At 39.2% G+C, this 19,558-nt stretch overlaps 1 protein-coding gene across 3 annotated transcripts in view; it reads right to left on the reverse strand.

Moving 5' to 3' along the window:
- LOC140235110 (uncharacterized) overlaps positions 1–19,558 on the reverse strand; it is a 50,013-nt gene that overhangs the window by 21,728 nt on the left and 8,727 nt on the right. For 2 of the 3 annotated variants that reach the window (XM_072315147.1, XM_072315146.1), the window contains exons 4-12: positions 18,557–18,661; positions 17,074–17,462; positions 15,371–15,490; positions 12,044–12,159; positions 7,973–11,071; positions 6,884–7,057; positions 6,401–6,649; positions 2,038–2,178; positions 1,331–1,508 (exon numbers count right to left, since the gene is read on the reverse strand). In XM_072315147.1, the coding sequence (XP_072171248.1) occupies positions 1,331–1,508; positions 2,038–2,178; positions 6,401–6,649; positions 6,884–7,057; positions 7,973–11,071; positions 12,044–12,159; positions 15,371–15,490; positions 17,074–17,462; positions 18,557–18,661 (4,571 nt within the window). The remainder of the gene's footprint in view (positions 1–1,330; positions 1,509–2,037; positions 2,179–6,400; positions 6,650–6,883; positions 7,058–7,972; positions 11,072–12,043; positions 12,160–15,370; positions 15,491–17,073; positions 17,463–18,556; positions 18,662–19,558) is intronic. The other variant, XM_072315149.1, reaches the window with a different exon arrangement.

The raw sequence follows: 19,558 nt of genomic DNA on the forward strand, positions 1-19,558 counted from the left end.
CTATGAACAAATTGAACGCGCATAAGACATTTCTTTGAATGATGTTTATGTACATAATAATGTGCACGTTATCCATACTCGACGTCCCAGTCAAGCTTTTCATAGCTTATGACGATCCAGACAAAATGTGAAATATGTTTCATGTACAAACTATGTGCATATTTCTTGTGAATAATGTATGTATATGCATTTTGTGAATAAATCAAATCAAATCAAATCAAAACAAAAGGTCAAAAAACAATAATATACATAAGAAATTAACAAAACAATAAAAAACAAAAGAAACTGATTTTTATTGCACTATTTTTATACAAGAAAATTGTTTGATGTGTCTTGAGGAACTCTTGACACAAAAATTTAGCAATCCTTCATTCTTTTTGATGGAGTTATAGATGAAAATATGATTTAATGCGTATATTTGCATAATCAATGTATCAAAAAATATAAAATCAACATTTTTCCATTGTATGACCATGTAATCTTGTAGTTGACATCCAGCTCTATGTTCAGGCAAAATTTTGCGGCGATTGCGCGATAGGCGGCCGAGATCTGAAGGAATTTGACCCCCCCAGTAAAAACTTGGTCTCAAATAGCCCAGTTAAAATAGGGTTAAAGGGAATGTACAGTACTGGTTGAGGTGGGGATTCAGGTTTACAACATTAATAAGTGAGATGAGGAGAAACCTCTTATGAAATATGAAAAAGCATGTAATTTTACGTATTATTCAATGTTCATTTGATGAAAATAGGTTTTCAAATGGCTGAGATATCCAAAAAAGTGATAATAATAAAAGGCGACAAGCCACACCTATTATTAGGATCTCTTTGTTTCACCTCATTTTTGGATATCTCAGCCATTTCAAAACCGATTTTCATCAAATGAACTTGTGATACCCCATAAGAGTTGCATGCTCTTTGACATCTCATAGAGTGGTTTCTGAATATCTCGCAAAATGTTAAAAGCTAAATCCTCATCTCAACTAGAACTGTACACACCCTGTAATATCAATGTTTGAATCATAATTTAAGACAATCCCAACTGGGACCTCGGAAGATTATGATTTATCATGAATACACTAAAGTAAGAAAAACAGCACACATAAAATCTACAGATCAGAAATGAAATATGTTAATGCTTGCTGGAATGTCAAAATGTATGACATCCTACAATATCTAAGAAGTGTGTAATAGTTGTCTGTAACCATACAACTGACAATTGGCATATACCTTTTCATTACAAGTTACATAGAACAAAAAATAAATTGATCCCAAAATATGATTCGCTTGTCAATGGAGTCAAGATTTCATAAGGTTTGATAGCCACTGCATACCTGGTTCTACAAGAGTCTTGCGGAATGTTGCCTTTTGCTTCTTGTTGCGCACATGAGTCAGGAGGGACAGGTTGCGGTACATGGAGTAACCCATGATCATCACACCACCATCGTTAAACCACCTGTTTAGGAGGTCTGCCCGAGCCCAGTTGTTCTTGACTGTACTCATTTCATATACCTGTTACAAGACAAAACACTATCAGTTCTCTGAAAACATCTCTATCATTTGCTTGGCTGTTCTGTGATTTTCTCTACTACTGGTAAGTTTACCCGCGACACAAGTGATTACTATAAAAACAAGGAAGTTTTAAACAAGCATTTTTTGCACATGTGAAGAGGATGGATGGCAGCTTCCCTTGTGTTCTGTGCTATCACGTCACCTCTACTAGAAGTCACATTCACATTATACGAGATGAGTATTGACGCCTCAACTTTAAAGAAAGAAAGAAAGAAAAACTGGATTTCATAAACATAGGAGGAAAGGAGGAAAGTACATGCATCTAGATGGTGGTCATAGGACAGTGAGAACACATTGCTAAAGGTATGTAAATAAGTAAATTTGCTGTGTTTTCTTCTTCATCAAGATACTCTAATTTTTGAAAAATCTTAACAACTAAGAATGTTTATGTCTACATGTACATTCTTAACATACTCATTTGACTACTGACTGAAGTAAAAGCATCAGTGACAGTTGTAAAGGAACTCACTTCCATACAGTCATCCAGTTCACCTAGCCACTTCTGGAACTCATCCTGCCAGTTGAGAACAGTGTTGAGAGGAGCCACTACCAGACATGTCTTGATTCCTAACTTCTCACAGTTCATCACTGTATGCAGGTATGTTATCACCTAGATAGAAAGGATGAACATTATATGGACACTGAAGTGGCCTCTGTGCAGGTTGCAAGATGAACAAAAGGTTTTGATCAATTAAGCATGTTTACATGTACACATCACTGCAATGCATGTTTGCTTACACATCATCTTGCATATCATCTAAGGCACATAGTTATCCACGTTGGGGAACCCCAACAAACAAACAAAAAAAACAAACAAAACAAAACAAAACAAAAGCAAAAAAAACAAGGAAAAGTAGAAATTACGCGGTGCGTAATATATGTCCCCGCCGGAAGTAGCATTTAGTAGCAAAATGTACAATATAGGTAAAAAGATGAAGGTCAAAGGTCAAAGAAGTCAAAGGTCAAAATTCTATGAAGAAGTTTTGAAGCCCTCACCTAGTGCCATCACATAAAGCATACGGAATCGAAATCGGGTTAGAAATGGCGAAGGAGTAGCATTTTGTAGCCAATGTACAATATAGGTAAAAAAAATCAAGGTCAAAGGTCAAAGAAGTCAAAGGTCAAAATTCTGTGTAGAAGTTTTGAAGCCCTCACCTAGTGCCATCACATAAAGCAAACAGAATCGAAATCGGGTTAGAAATGGCGAAGGAGTAGCATTTGGTAGCAAAATGTACAATACAGGTCAAAAATCAAGGTCAAAGGTCAAAGAAGTCAAAGGTCAAAATTCTGTGTAGAAGTTTTGAAGCCCTCACCTAGTGCCATCATATAAAGCAAACAGAATCAAAATCGGGTTATAAAGGGCGAAGGAGTAGCATTTTGAAGCAAAATGTACAATATAGGTCAAAGGTCACAACTGAAATTCTGTATAGAAGTTCCAAAGCCCTCACCTAGTGCCATCATATAAAGCAAACAGAATCAAAATCGGGTTATAAAGGGCGAAGGAGTAGCATTTGAAGCAAAATGTACAATATAGGTCAAAGGTCACAACTGAAATTCTGTATAGAAGTTCCAAAGCCCTCACCTAGTGCCATCATATAAAGCAAACAGAATCAAAATCGGGTTATAAAGGGCGAAGGAGTAGCATTTTGAAGCAAAATGTACAATATAGGTCAAAGGTCACAACTGAAATTCTGTATAGAAGTTCCAAAGCTCCCATGTAGTGCTATCATATAAAGCAAACAGAATCAAAATCGGGTTAGAAATGGTGAAGGAGTAGCATTTTGAACATTTTGATCACACACGGACGCACACACGGACACACGGACGGACGGACGGACGGACGGACACACGGACACACACACGTACGGAGCCCGTTTCATAGTCCCCTGCTCGAACTCGTTCGGCGGGGACAAAAATGATTGTGACGCTTGCTATTTACATGCACATCAGGATTACAGCTGCACAGTCAATAAAAGATCATGGCTACACAAACAATACACTTTGGTCCCAGAGTGTACCACGTGAGGGTGCAGTAGTGGAGCATTGCTTTTGACTCTTTCTTCTTGGGCCCCAAATTGAAGCAGAAACAAATTTGAATAAGTTTAGATAAACTGACCTCTTCTGTATGGTCTCTTCAAGGCATTTATAAATTCTTATAATGCAGGTCTTTTTAAACGATTAAATTGTAACCTAAGAATTATCCTTCCCTTTAAATGTGTTAATTTCACATTGGACTTTATCACCAAAATGTTAAATAATAAAGACCACATACATGATTTGTATCAGGAGTGGTATTGGCAACATTTTACTATTATGTACGGTTAAAAGTAAGGGATGTGTCATCACGAGAGTGTGCAATACATACAAGATTTTATGGCATATACCCAAGCAAATATAGATATTGTGTGTGTGAGAGAGAAAGAGACAGAGAGAGGAGGGAATTGTACAGTAATACACAAGTACATTATATATAAACAATGATGCATTTCAAATTTCACAGACAGCAAGAATTCTTATACTTCAATGGCTGTCCACTAAACTTACCTATGATATACTTTGCTATATTTTGTACTGGTATGCTATAATTCACACAACATTAAAGGGTGTGTACAGTTCTGGTTGAGGTGAGGATTTAGCTTTTAACGTTTTGCGAGATATTCAGAAACCACTCTATAAGATGTCAAAGAGCATGCAATTCTATGGGGTATCAAAAGTTTATTTGATGAAAATCGGTTTTGAAATGGCTGAGATATCCAAACAAGAGACCCGCGGGTACTAGCGCTGACCTGAGTATCGGAAGTTCACCTTTCATGCAGTCACTAATCTAAATTATTCACAGCTCTATCAAAATTTGACCAGGCATTCTCAAGTAGAAGATGAAAATGTACAATAAAGGCCCAAATTTTTTAAGATTCCTTAATTTGGGGGGATTGGGGCCCCAGGGCCCTCTTGGTGGGGCATGGTGCCCATTTTTATAAATTGAGATCCTGACCCCCTAGGGATGCTACCTGCCAAGTTTGACGAAAATACATCATGAGGTTTTCAGGAAGAAGATGAAAATGTACAATTCAGGCCCCTATTTGGACCTTCCCAGCCAACCCCCCCCCCCCCCCCCCCCCGCCATCCCCGGATCCCCCTGGATCTCCTATGAACAAACTTGAAATTACAGTCATTAATGTACTCACTCATAGTATTATCTTAGCTCTATAACTTCTGATTCTAGAGAAGATTTTTAAAGATTCCTTCATTTTGGGGGTTTGGGCCCCCTGGGGGCCCCCTGGGTGGGGCATTGTGCCCATTTTAACAAATTGAGATCCTAACCCCCTAGGGATGCTACCTGCCAAGTTTGGTGAAAATGGGTCATGGGGTTCTCAAGAAGAAGATAAACATGTACAAGGGGGGCACCCCTGATTCTGCCATGAACAAACTTGAAACTGCAGTCATCAATGTACAAACTCATAGTATTAACTTAGCTCTATAACTTCTGGTTCTAGAGAAGAAGATTTTTACAGCTTCCTTAATTTTGGAGCGCTTGGGCCCCCTAGGGGGCCCCCTGGGTGGGGCATGGTGCCCATTTTAACAAATTGAGTTCCTAACCCCCTAGGGATGCTACCTGCCAAGTTTGGTGAAAATGGGTCATGGGGTTTTCAAGAAGAAGATGAAAATGTACAATTTAGGCCCCATTAGAACCCCTCCCCACCCCCCCCCCCTCCCCTGGGTCCGGGGGGGGGGGGGGGGGGGCACCCCTGATTCTGCCATGAACAAACTTGAAACTACAGTCATCAATGTACTAACTCATAGTACTAACTTAGCTCTATCACTTCTGGTTCTAGAGAAGAAGATTTTTACAGATACCTTAATTGTTTTTTTTTTTTTTTTTTGGGGGGGGGGGGGGGTTGGGGCCCCCCTGGGTGGGGCATGGTGCCCATTTTAACAAATTGAGTTCCTAACCCCCTAGGGATGCTACCTGCCGAGTTTGATGAAAATCGGTCTTGGGGTTTTCAAGAAGAAGATGAAAATGTAAAAAGTTTACACACGACGCACATCGCACGACGGACGACGCACGCCGGACGAAGGGCGATCGCAATAGCTCACTTGAGCCTTTGGCTCAGGTGAGCTAAATACAAGGTGAAACAAAGAGATCCTAATCAAAGTGTGGCCTGTCACCTTTTATTATTATCACTTTTTTGGATATCTCGGCCATTTGAAAACCAATATTCAACAAATAAACGTTGAATCCTTCTTAAAATTACATGCTCTTTCATATTTCATAAGAGGTTTCTCATTATCTCACTTCTAAGGAATGTTCAAAACATGAATCCCCACCTCAACCAGTACTGTACAGTCCCTTTAAAAATCACGTATCCTGTGTCTTTTTCAAGTTGTGAAAGCATCATATGAGAGCAAGGTCCTGACATGTTGTTGCTACCTGTAATGTTTTGGCCAGTCCCATGCACTACCTGTAATGTTTTGCCCAGTCCCATGCACTACCTGTAATGTTTTGCCCAGTCCCATGCTCTACCTGTAATGTTTTGCCCAGTCCCATGCACTACCTGTAATATTTTGCCCAGTCCCATGCATCACTTGCAATGTTCTGCCCAGTCCCATGTACTACTTGCAATGTTCTGCCCAGTCCCATGTACTACCTGTAATGTTTTGCCCAGTCCCATGCACTACCTGCAATGTTTTGCCCAGTCCCATGCACTACCTGCAATGTTTTTCCCAGTCCCATGCACTACCTGCAATGTTTTTCCCAGTCCCATGCACTACCTGCAATGTTTTGCCCAGTCCCATGCACTACCTGTAATGTTTTGCCCAGTCCCATGCACTACCTGTAATGTTTTGCCCAGTCCCATGCAATGTGCCAGGATACAGCCTCCGCCTTGTTCCTCAGCTTTGGAAAGGGACTCAAAGGTGCTGTCATACAGGAACTGGACACCATCAACCTGGTGGGGCTTCAGCTGCTTGGTCAGTTCCTGGTCAACATCCAGCAGGACTTCATTGGACTCCTTGTCCTTCTCCAGGATACAAGATTTGACCACAGCACTCTTCTCTGCCTTCTCATCTTCTTCTGCTATGATCTAGACACAAAATACCACACAACTTTTCAATAGTAAAGCAAATTTCCGCTGGCAAACCTAACATCCTTCAAGACTTAGCTGCTTATAAAATGCTGCTTTTCTAATACATTTGACACTTACATTAAAAATAGAGACACTTTGTTTCCATCAAATATTGATATGTAAAATATAAGTTTATTCCTATCAAAAGGTATTATTAATCTCTGAAGCCTAGTATTTTGTTAGTAGATATACCTCTCTTCTCTTCTCCTGGACACGTTTTCTCCTTTCCTGTTCCTCTGCCTCAGCTGCTAAGGTCTCAGCCTTAAGCTTGCTTTTCTTCAGTACTCGTCGGATCTGTTTGCGGCCTTTCTTTGGAGTGTCATTCTCATCTTCTTCACTAGTGTTTCCATTTTGTGTGGATGCAGCCTGTGCAAGAGAGGATTCAATACACATCAATTCATGAGAATCAAGTACAGTCACATTGATGACATGTCATTTTCACATAAATCAATACTTATCAGCACTATAACAAAAGTGTACACTTGTCACTTGTGCACCTGCACTATTTTGTATGAGACAAAGTGTGACAAGACTATGGCATTGTTATTTGTAGGATTACAAAGTATTTGGAATAGACTTCAGGACAGCATGACAAAGTACACGAATCTACACTCAGGAAAACACTTTGTATCATCAGCTTGCTGTGAGATACTATACATAGAAACTAGGTTGCTGCATGTTGGCCTACAGCAGTGTTCACACCAGCCAAAATACAACGTGCATTATGTTTTTTGTCATGTGTATGTTGGAAAACACATGATTCCACCTTGACTCCAATTCAACAAAAATAACAATTATTCAAATGAATGAATGAATGAATGAATGAATAAATAAATAAATAGATAATTAAAATGATAGCGATAGTGCCAATAACACCATCTATGTTGTGTAAATACTTCAGATTTTGTAATTGATGACTCTCATAAGGACTACAGACTGATCAACATTTAATTACAGACAAGCAATGTGTCTATGTGCCATTCATCAATGCCACTACATTGTGTTGTTGCATTGTTGGGTACATTGAAAGCTATATCATTGATAGGCCTATCTTGACAACATTCTGAACGTAGAATATCAAAATAATTCTAAAGGAAATCTGAAAATATAACAGAGAAACAAACTGGCACTGTGACAATGAACTTGGTTTGTTGAAACATAAAACCTGAATTACTTCAGGGTGATAACTTTTCTTTACTATCAACTACCAGCACCAGAAAGTTAATATGATATACATGTATGAAGAAATTCCTCAGTCTCACTGGATACCTGATATCTTACCTTGTCATCGTCATCCTCTTGCGTCTTAGATTCCTCGCCAGATTCAGAATCAGATGGTTCCTTTATTCTTCGTCTCTTTTTTCCCTTTCCACTCTTAGCTCGTCTGACAAGTTGAAATTCCTTGCTCGAGTCTGCCTCAGAGCTAGTGCCTTGAACTCGTTTTACCTTCTTCTTTCCTTTCTTTTGCTCTTTGGAAGAATCCTCAGTGGAGGATGCTGTTTGTGACTGAGTCGCATGTTTTCTCTTTGACCTCCTCTTGGGTACATCATCTGATTCTGATGACGTAAAGTAATCATCAGTGTCCTCTACAACCTTCTTTTTCTTCTTCACAGTCTTGCCTTTGTTCTTACTCTGCTTCTTTGCTTTAGTCTTCTGTCCCTTCTTTGGCTTTTCACCCTCACTGCTTGATCCCGATCCTGATATTCTCACTTGTAGCAGAGGATGAGTTTTTTTCTTCACCGTGACTTCATCCTCTGAGTCATCATCTGCCTCTTCATCCTCATCCTCATTTTCATCTCCATCTTCACCATCTTTTTCATCTTTATCTTTATTCCTCTCACTCTTGTCCTTATCTTTATTGTCATCATCATCTTTTTCCCCACTTCCTCCTTCCCCCATACCTTCTCCATTTTCATGGTTCTCATTCGTACCCCAGTCTCCATCTTCTTCAAGTGATTCTTCATCCTCTGGTTTTCTTTTCTGGGCCTGTTTCTTGCTTCGCTTTGACCCTGCTCCATCCATTTCTTGGTCATCATCATTGTCATCCTCGTCATCGTCATCATCATCATCATTATCATCTTCATCATCAATTTCATCCATTAATAGTCTCTCTTCAATGTCTTCTAAACTTTCCTGTTTTTTACTGTTCTTGTTTAGACTTTTCCACCTCAGGCCACTGTTTTCATCACTATCACTGTCTGAGTCATCAGATGATGTGTCTGTGCTGAGAAATTCTTTGCTCTTCACTGCACATTTTGCAGGTGACTTTTTCTCATTCTTTACACTCAGTTCAGTTTCTGCATCATTGATAACTTTGTCTTCAATTGAACTTTCATGAGCTAAACTGGGGCAATCTACGCCATTTTTTGGATTACTCTGGTCACTGTCGTCTTGAACCTTACTGTCTTTTCCATTACTTTCCTCGTCCGTGTCTTGCCGTTTTCTTTTTCTCTTCAGATGTGACAAACTCTCCAACCTCTGCACTTCCTTTTCATCTTCAGACAACTCTGAAGAAGAAGGCTTCCTACTCCTTTTTTTCACTTTTGGTCGAACTTCCTTCTCTTTTCTACCTCTGCTGTGAATATTACCAGTCTCACTTTCACTTGAGTCTAATTCACTACTGCTCGAAGTAAAGCCTTTCTTCTTGAACAGTTTTTTCTTTGCTGTTTTTGTGTTCGAGGCACCATCTGGTGAATCCACTCTAGATGTTTTTTTGGCATCCTCTCCCTCTCCTGAAGTATGATCAGCTGAGGATGCATTTGGTATTCCATCAAACCCTGACTCCTCTTCCAAATTGCTTGAGTCCAGTCCTGGTCCTCGTTTTTTATAACCTCCCTCATCATCATCATCAAAATCTTCACTTGATAACACTTCCTCCCTCTTAATCATTCTTTGCTTGACTTTTTCAAAAGGCTTTGTTTCTTTTTTGGGTGTGCTTTTCTTCTTAGAGAGCTTTTTCAACCCATGTGGACTGTAACAAGAGCCATCACTTTCATCATCAGAGTCTGTCTCAGAGATCATGGACATCAGCCTTTCAAAGTCATCTTCATCATCATGAGACTCTTTGTCTTCATCTTTGTCATCATCTAATGTTCTTGACCTGGGATTTTGAGACTCTCTACTGAGCCGAGGAGTCACTTTCAGTTTCCTGGGACTATGTTGGTTTACCAGTTCATGACTGTCTTCACAAAGATTTGGACTAAGGCAGTCACGTGTCGATTCTTTTCTTTCATCACCAGCCAGGTTTGACTCATCATTTTTTTCACCAACTTCTTTGGTGTCGGGATTACTAACTGCATTGTCCAGTGTGGGATCACTCTTTTCAGAACTTGGCAATTTATCATCATTGTTGTCATCACCAGTAGTAACTTTTTGTTGCTCTTTCTTGATGTCATTCTCTTCAAAATTTTGTTGCACGGTGCAATCCTGTGACACATCAACTTCCATTTGAGTCTCGTCCACCGATATATCCCTTGGTCGAGTGTCAGAGTTACTGGTGGTTCCAAGAGACAATCTACAAGCATCCTGGACATCCTGCCTTTGTTCAGAGTTCTCTTTTAAAGCCTCGCTTGAGGCTACTTCTCCACAAGACATCTTACAAACCTGCATTGTCTTATCAATGCTCACATGTTTTCTCTCCTCTGTCATGTGGTCTGATGGCAAGTCAGTCCTAACTCTATGGCTATCTGAAACATGAAACTTTGATTTCCTCTCTGGACTATCACAATCCTCAGTATCAGTTCCATCCAAGGCAGAGTCACTTTTGTTGATGTCACCATGGAGACTCCTCTTGACAACAGATTCAAACTCATTCAGGACAGCCTTGACTGCTCCAAGGTTCTTAAGTGACAGCTCCATTTGGGCTTTCTGCATTTGTGGCACCTCATTTTTTAGGCGCATCAGACTATGCATGAAGAAAGCTTTGCCAGAAACATTGCCAACAAGGTACTGCAGAAATTCCTCTGCGATGTCAGAGTCTGTCATCACTGTTGTTTTCTTGGCTTGCTTTGCCACCTTCTTGGTTGCTCCATTTGGAACACATGGTTTCTGTTTTACTTTTTCTGTTTCTACCTTTATCTTCTCCTGTTTTTCCTTCTGAGCTTTCACCTTCCTACTAAGATTTGAAAGCAGTGAAGAGCACTTAGCTTTCAGTTCTTTGAGGGGTAATGGATCGCAAACATAGCATTGCCATTTGCTCTCTTTTTCAATTCGAGACATCTCTTTGCGTCCTAGATTCCTCTTGATACAAGGCTTGCAGAATGTCCTTGGACAGAAATCACAGCAAGTTAAATTGCCTCCCTCACCACACCAGCGGCACTGCTCCTCAATTCCCTCAGAGTCACGCTTCCAAGGACCACTGTCATAGAAATCCAGGCATTTCTGTTGGCATATAATTGGGGTGTGAAATGCAGAACTTAATAACATGTCAGTTAGTACATAAAACATGGGACCTGCTTTTTTCCATCATATCCAGAATGAGAGAACTCCTTTGCCTTTTCAGAAGCATTCCTTCACAGCTGATTACTATAAAGGTAGAATTTTTTCGTGGCATTGAAATTTCAGCGCATTTTGCACAACCAGAAACTAGTGCAAAAATAAAAGCACACAGATATTTTTGCTTGCCATATGTTCCAGTAAGTCTAGAAACATGCGAAACTCATCTTACCCAGCCAAGCATTAAAAATTACTCACTTCAAAATATCCACTTTTTCAGTAATCTGATGTATCCATGAGTGACACATTTGTAACCTTCAACAAGCAATGAACTCAACATTATCTTGATTACAGTATACCAGTATTCACATCTACAGGTGTCAAAAAATATGATTATTTTGAAAAAAACGTTTCATCTTCATAATTTTCTAAACCACACACAAACACAGTATATTTGTCTCAAAAAGAAGAACTGTCACTATGGTGACTGAATACTTACTCTTTTGTCATTGTTTATCAACAATGACATCTAACCCTTGACCTTTGAACTTGAGTATGTGCACCAAAAAGTTGATAGGCACAACCCATGCAAATGCTAAGTTTCATTAGGATGCCTCAAACAATTTTTAAGTTACACTGTCCAAAGAAAAAGAAGAAGAAAAAAAAGATTACTTCTGAATTCCTTCTTACATTCCATGATTGAAGCACAAACTTGAATACGATCATGTGGAATGGCCATGTGATGTTTCATGCCATTCTAAGCTATGTATAATATATTCTGAAACAACTGCAAGTGCTTTAGGCACAAAATGGTCACACTGTCAGTAATTTCCTAATTTTTGTGCATGTACTGTTCATTTGTTTATGTGTGTGTGAGCATTTTTTTTTTTGGCATCGTGTGCTGAAGCCATCACATACCTTACAAATTACAACTCCAAGAACTGGATGGGAATGGAAGGTCCGTTTGTCAAATGGGTTGACCTGCTCATTGCAAGATGTGCAGAACACAGAATCTATGACATCTTTTCCAGTTCCTGCAAAAACAGAAAGTTTCCATACACAATCACTTCAGCCTAATTTTCTGTAAAGAGTCATCATGTGATTTCATTTTGTATCATTTCAATCTCATCAAAATAGATGGGATAGCAACTCACACAAAAATAATTACATTTCATGCAGTATGTCTACTGTTTGTGTTGTTCAAATTCATGAAATTGTTTGAAATGTGAAAATGTTTGGGTTGTGCTGCTATAATTCAAAATGGATGAATGGGGCCCATATCACACCATATGACACAAATCTAGGATGATCTCATGATGAATACGTTCCTGTTGTACACAGATATCATTTCAATTTAACTAATTTCTTAAGCGTCTAAAATCTTATGATCATTACACTCATCCCACTGTGCAACATTGCCATTATAATATTGATAAGGATACACATCCAACTCTCTGGGCTTGACTTGATCTTGATTTTAGCTCTCTACTGCAGGTGTTTCAGGTTCTGGGGTCAGCAGCAGGCAGCTAGAATGCTTAACCCTATCTCTGTCACAGGCCGATTAAATCAGCCCAAATCCTGCAATAGAAATGCTTGGCCGATATTATCGGCCCCATTTTGATTGACAGATTACTTCAAAGGCTATGACACTACCACTGTATAAACTCATTGGTGATTGGCTAACAGTGTAAGGAAACGATATCCAGTGTGAAAAAAGCTTCCCCACCTTCAACCAATCAGGAAAGCCTTCTCAAAGTCCAAGAAATTGTGGTGGCCCCACCCATGTTTATTTGCATTCAGACTGCAATGTATTGTGTACAGTTTTGCCATAGGCTTCTTGTGTGGAGAACTTACACGAATCTGTATATGTGGGACTGTGCGATGAAAAGATCGTACATGTGGGTCAATTTTTATCTATTTTATCTAAGTCAAAATAGTAAAATATGAAGTGAAAACATTCAGATTAGGGATTTCACGATCTCTGAATTCTGTGAAGGGGTATAGTTTCAGTAATATTGGCCTCATAAATGATCTGAAGAATAGATGAACACTGCACATTCAGTGCAGCAGTCGTAACTGTTTACTCAGCACTAAAAGCAGTGCAATGAGTCTCTAGTTAGCTGGGGCCAGCAGGGCAGGTGTAAGGAGCAATAGGGTTACAGTAGCTTCCTGCTGGCCGCCTGAAGCTGTACAGTCTTGATGTTGGGGTATGTTTGACTGTTTATTATCATTACCTCCGCTAAGGGAGGAGGTTATGTTTTCGTTACCGTTGGTTTGTTTGTTAGTTAGTTCGTTCGTTCGTTAGTTTGTCCGTGTGCAAAATAACTCAAAAAGTAGTTAACGGATTGGAATGAAACTTGCAGGAAAGGTTGAGAATGACACAAGTAACAAACGATTAGTTTTTGGTAGTGATCCAAGAATAATTTTTGGGGAATTTATGAAGGATTTTTGATATTTTGGCAGGTAGGGTCAATGAACTTGGGGAGTTCAGGCTGCGCGTATTTGAGATTTGCATGCACGCACTAAAGTGCGTGCCAAAAGTGCTCTAGTTTCTGCTAGGGCGAGGCGCGCTGTGCAGCTGAGGGTGTATGACGTAACAAAGGATTCTATATTGGGAAATCGGGCAGTTTTTCAGCATGTAGACCTATGGATGGAAATCACTGATCTCTATGGAAGAGCCCAAAAAGCTTTTCCCCAGTGTTAGAGAGGAGAAAATATCTCTTTGGGAAGAGCAAGATCATGGGTGGAAAGTAACTGCTTGGCAGAGGTCTGCGCTCTCAGAGTGCTTTTCTAGTTACATGGTTTTTATCATTACCTCCGCTAAGGGAGGAGGTTATGTTTTCGTTACCGTTGGTTTGTTTGTTAGTTAGTTCGTTCGTTCGTTAGTTTGTCCGTGTGCAAAATAACTCAAAAAGTAGTTAACGGATTGGAATGAAACTTGCAGGAAAGGTTGAGAATGACACAAGTAACAAACGATTAGTTTTTGGTAGTGATCCAAGAATAATTTTTGGGGAATTTATGAAGGATTTTTGATATTTTGGCAGGTAGGGTCAATGAACTTGGGGAGTTCAGGCTGCGCGTATTTGAGATTTGCATGCACGCACTAAAGTGCGTGCCAAAAGTGCTCTAGTTTCTGCTAGGGCGAGGCGCGCTGTGCAGCTGAGGGTGTATGACGTAACAAAGGATTCTATATTGGGAAATCGGGCAGTTTTTCAGCATGTAGACCTATGGATGGAAATCACTGATCTCTATGGAAGAGCCCAAAAAGCTTTTCCCCAGTGTTAGAGAGGAGAAAATATCTCTTTGGGAAGAGCAAGATCATGGGTGGAAAGTAACTGCTTGGCAGAGGTCTGCGCTCTCAGAGTGCTTTTCTAGTTACATGATGAAACCATCACTTTGCGAAACTTCAGTTCAATGCAGGTTTATCATAAAGAAAATGACTGCTGTGAAAGTTAATTCTGTTTCAATAAGGAAAGTGCAAAAAGTCGTAGACTAGCATATGACGATCAAATGGAATGCATGGCCACTCCGAAGTCTGAATATTTTCAATAACAATTTTTATCCTTAGATTATCTTATCATTATGGCATTATCATAGGACAAGATTAATATAAATTTAAAAGAAAAAAAGCACAATTCAATTTGTATTTTCAGCTTGACATGATACAAACACGCTTTGTCCACTTTCAGGCCAACATCACTCACAAAATCAGAAATTACACAAAATGTGTGAAATCTAGGTTGTAATTGCCACAGACTTTTGTTCATAAAATGAGAAGTACTGATGCTATTGATGAAAAAATCATATCATCTGAAAGCTGAATAAATTCTCTACAACATCTGTGAGACCTTTTTGTGATGCAAGAGCATGTTGTGTGGAAACATGAGGTGGTAACATGTAGAAATAAGTCTGCAATGATAATTATGTGACATAAGAGGTCGTCCTACTTAAAATTTAAGGGTGCCCTCACTCAGATTATTATGTAATATGAAAGTTTAGACCATAAGCTTTTAAATGATGTATAACATGACACATTAATGTCAATGATAATAATCAGAAATGGCCATCAACAATCTTGTGTCTGTGCACTGCAAAATGTCTGAGCAGTCTGGCTACAGCGTATGTGACAGAAATAGGGTTAACACCCATCCTCCATGCAACCCCATCTAGTAGGTCAAAGCTTGTCTGGACACTCTCCTATCTAAACCTAAATTCTGAAACACGTACTGGTTTAAATGAACTTACCAGAGTTGACTTGCTCTTTCTTCTCCCTCTTTTCTCTGGGAAACTGTTTCCTGAACTCAATGCTAGTGTACCAGTCTTCCTCCCCATCAGGGGCAGCTTCTGGTTCAATGACAAGTGTCCCTGATGAAAAAAGAAGAAGAGAGAAATATCATACAAGTGAGGGCTATAGGTTGAGGAATCACACTCATCTGACTGAAGGCATTGAGACACCCATGTAGAAAGGACATGCTACTGTAAAACATGATATATTCACAGCATGAAATTTTTGTGAATTGGAGCAGATGGCCTTTTTCAAGGCATGAAATTTTCATGAATTGCCACTGGAATTCAATGCATATAGTGTAAACAAGAACTTTTGCGTGCTTTTAAATTTTCTGGAGCTTGGCTTTTGCAAAATTCGCAAAATTAAAATGCACACGAACATTCCTCATTTTACAGTATTCAGGGCTGAAGGCTGAGAGTCCAAAAAATATATGCACTGAAAGAACAAAATTTAGAATCAACAGAATCACTTTACTATCAAAATTCAGTTCAAACTGTCATGTCAAGGTCTGTGAAGGGGAATGGAAAGAAAATCAACATCAAACTAAAACCAAAAGGCAATGAGATATCTCATCACAAACTAGAACTATCACTCATTGTGATTAATATACCCCCATCCACAACTGAGGGAATTAGCTCAACCAGGATTATTATTTTTTTTTTTTACTTTTTAATGAAAAAAAAAATAACCATGGCAATGCACTGTTCAACACTGAATAAATGTATTGCTCACTGTTAGTCACATGTCCCACATCTCAAGTCAAGTGCTCAAAAACTGAGTGAGCAAGATAAATAAACTGACGATTTCTATGGTTTTTATTAATAATTGTGTAACCATGGCAACACAATGGTGGACATTAAGAAAAAAAATTAAGTTTGCACAACTATATATCATAGCCGTCACATGTGCCAAATTTCAAGCCAAATGCTAAAAGGATGAGAGGCTTAGTTGAATTCACATTAGTGTATCATTTTCATTCAAAATATACTGTTACCATGGCAACACATTTTCCACACTGACAAAAGATTTTTTGCACATCTAAGTAATGTAGAGGTAACATGTGCCAAATTTGAAGCCAAAATGCTCTAAACAGAGAGAGTTACGAGAATCGAAATGTTTGTATGATTTTCATTCAAGATGCACCGTTACCATGGCAACACATTGTTCAAAAATGATGAAATACAAAGTTTGCATATTTTTGTACTAATGGTTGCATGTGCCAAATTTCAAGCCAAATGCTCAAAGACTGAGGGAGTTACCTGAATCCACAATATTTTTGTATGATTTTCATTCAAACTATGCTGTTACCATGGCAACACAATGATCAACAATGACGAAAGGTTAAGTTTGCACATCTACGTACCATAGTGGTCAGGTGTGCCAAATTTCAAGCTAAATGCTCAAAGACTGAGGGACTATGTGTATGGGGCTGCTGGTCACAGTTAATTGCATGATTACTAAGACATGAGAGCACTTTGGAGTAAGTCTCACAGTGTTAGTTATATGAAAGGTACTTTAACCTGAAACACAAACTAAGACAAGGAAATTTTTGAGGTACCAAAACTTTTTATTATCTTTACACACATAGCATTCTGTCATTATGAATTTAATGTGAGACAAGAAAAAACAAAACAAAACATGATTCCACTGGCTACATTACCTTCAGGAATGTCTTCATCCATGGGGTAATCAGGTTCTAGGTCGGCAGGCTTCTCTGAAGTATGTTCTTCACTTCTGGAGTCTTGTCTCTCCTGTTCTCTACCCAACTCATTGCCAACTTCAGCTATCCGGAAGACAAAGCCATCCTTGACACCTGTCAGAGCTTGGATAGAGCGCCTGTTTTTCAATCCAGTAGTAGCTGTTGCCACTGGCTCCTTGTCATTAGATGGGCTTCTTTGTCTAACTGCTGGTGAGAGCCTAGTCCTCTCTACCTTTGATCTGTCAATAGGTGTCTGCGATGATGATGGACTGTTGATGAAGGGAGCAGGGAGGCAATCATCGGAGTCACTCTCAGATGTCACAATGCGCCGAGTAACAGTGGGTTTTCTCCTTCGAGTGAAAAGACAAATATAATTGACTGGTCCAAGATGTAGCGATATACGATATGTTGTAGTCAAGAAATTTCTGCCCACCTATAACTGATAGGTAGATGAGTAGTTATTTGTCTAACTATGAAGGGCATCATAAAACACATTACCTAGCTTGCCATATCAGTGTTCATCTAACACACACTAATCGAATTGATATGCATCAAGGAAAGCTGAATCTCTTAACCCTATTCTAACTGGGGGGGGGGGGGTCAAATTGACCCCACCCCTTGACGTTTCGCGCCACGATTCCGCAACGCGCAAAGATTCATTAAAAAATATGAAATCAAAATTTTTCTATTGAATGACCATGTAATCTTGTAGTTGACATCCGGCTCTATGTTCAGGTAAAATTTTGCGGCGATCGCGCGATCGGCGGCCGAGATCTGAAGGGGGGGTCAAATTGACCCCCCCCAGTAAAAACTTGGTCTCAAATAGCCCAGTTAGAATAGGGTTAAGGAATGTCCTTTGCATTTGGCAAATCAATAAAATACCAGATATAGCTGACTGTCTCAGTGGTTATGGTCCCAATAAGACCATGTGCGAAAAGAAACTGGGCTACATATAGGCCTATACTTGTAACTTTTTTTTTTTATCAGCCTACCTTCATGCTCTGATCTTGAGCAGCAAATTATACACATTAACATGCAGCTCGAAAGTCATTGCAAGATACATAACTTAAGCACAACCAAGTCACAAATAATTTGATGGGTAGCAGAAAAATAAGCCACAACATGCAACACATGCTGTGCATAAAATTGTACTGATAGCTACAGAATACATTTTCACTGTGGTATAATACCACATTCATTAGCTATTTGTTTATTCTACTTTTCCTTCATGCTGCACATGTGAGTGTGTTGAATGGTGGCAGTGGATTAAAGACCCCTAGAGTCAATTCTGCATCAAGGTAAAGTTGACAATCAAGTCATTAGGCAACTACAATAACAATGTCAACAAGACCGATTTTTTTTTTTTTTTTTTTTTGCACTGGATGTGTGTGAGGATAAAACATTAAAAAAACCAAGAACAAAATGCAAAAAAGGAATGACATACGAGGCCACAGGGACATGGGAGTGCTCTTCTACTCTATTATCAAGGGGATCATCCTCGTCAGCAGACTCTGACTGAATAACTCGCCGTGTGATTGCTGGCTTTCTCCTATGGAGTAAATGACAGCAGCACCAAAAGAAATTAATATTATAAGGCATAATAATCATAATTCACACTTTATAAATGATAAAAGGAAATGGCAACATGCAAGCACGCCATATAAGCATTAGGGTGTCTTTGATAAATGGAGGAAACATGACACATAATTCTGGTAAAATACAAGTGGATAGGTAGACTGCTTGATGCAATGTGACATTTTTCACAAGACTTCTCACAAATACTATTTGAAACATGCAAAAAGTAACCTTCATTCCATGCTCAATAATGTTCAAAAGGGAAACAGAAGGCATGTACTGAACAGACACCTCATAACAAGTGTTGGTAGAACTGCTGGGTAAATAAAAACAAAAGACTCAGTGGGTCTACCACTCACCTGAGTATCGCAAGTTCACCTTCTATGATGCATTTTTACAGACTATTACCTGAAAAGAACATTGCAAACTTTGGGGGTTTGGGGGCTCCAAGAGGTATGGACGATGGTATCCATTTGAAAATATTCTATCACGCTGATGATAATACCATTCTAGAACTTTGAGGCACCCTGGGAGTCCCTTAGGAAGCCATGATGCAAGTTTGATTAAATGTATGCTGGCAGTCTATCATCCACCAACTTTGGTGAAAATTTTGCCCATCAAGGGTATTCAAAGAGAAGCTGAAAATATAAACAAGTTTACGTAACAAGTTTACACACAAAGCATGACAGCAGATGAATAATCACAAAAGTTCATTTGAGCCATAAGGCTCAGGTGAGCTAAAAATCCCAGCAACATAGGGTCAATGCATACTATCTTCAAAAGAACACACTGATGGTAGTCACTTGTAACAATGTTTTTTGACCACCAATGAGGAGTATCATGCATGAGTCGGGGATGCAGCATGCTGCAC

The sequence above is a fragment of the Diadema setosum genome, chromosome 11 (genome assembly GCF_964275005.1).
Source record: "Diadema setosum chromosome 11, eeDiaSeto1, whole genome shotgun sequence".
Taxonomy (NCBI): Eukaryota; Metazoa; Echinodermata; class Echinoidea; order Diadematoida; family Diadematidae; genus Diadema; species Diadema setosum.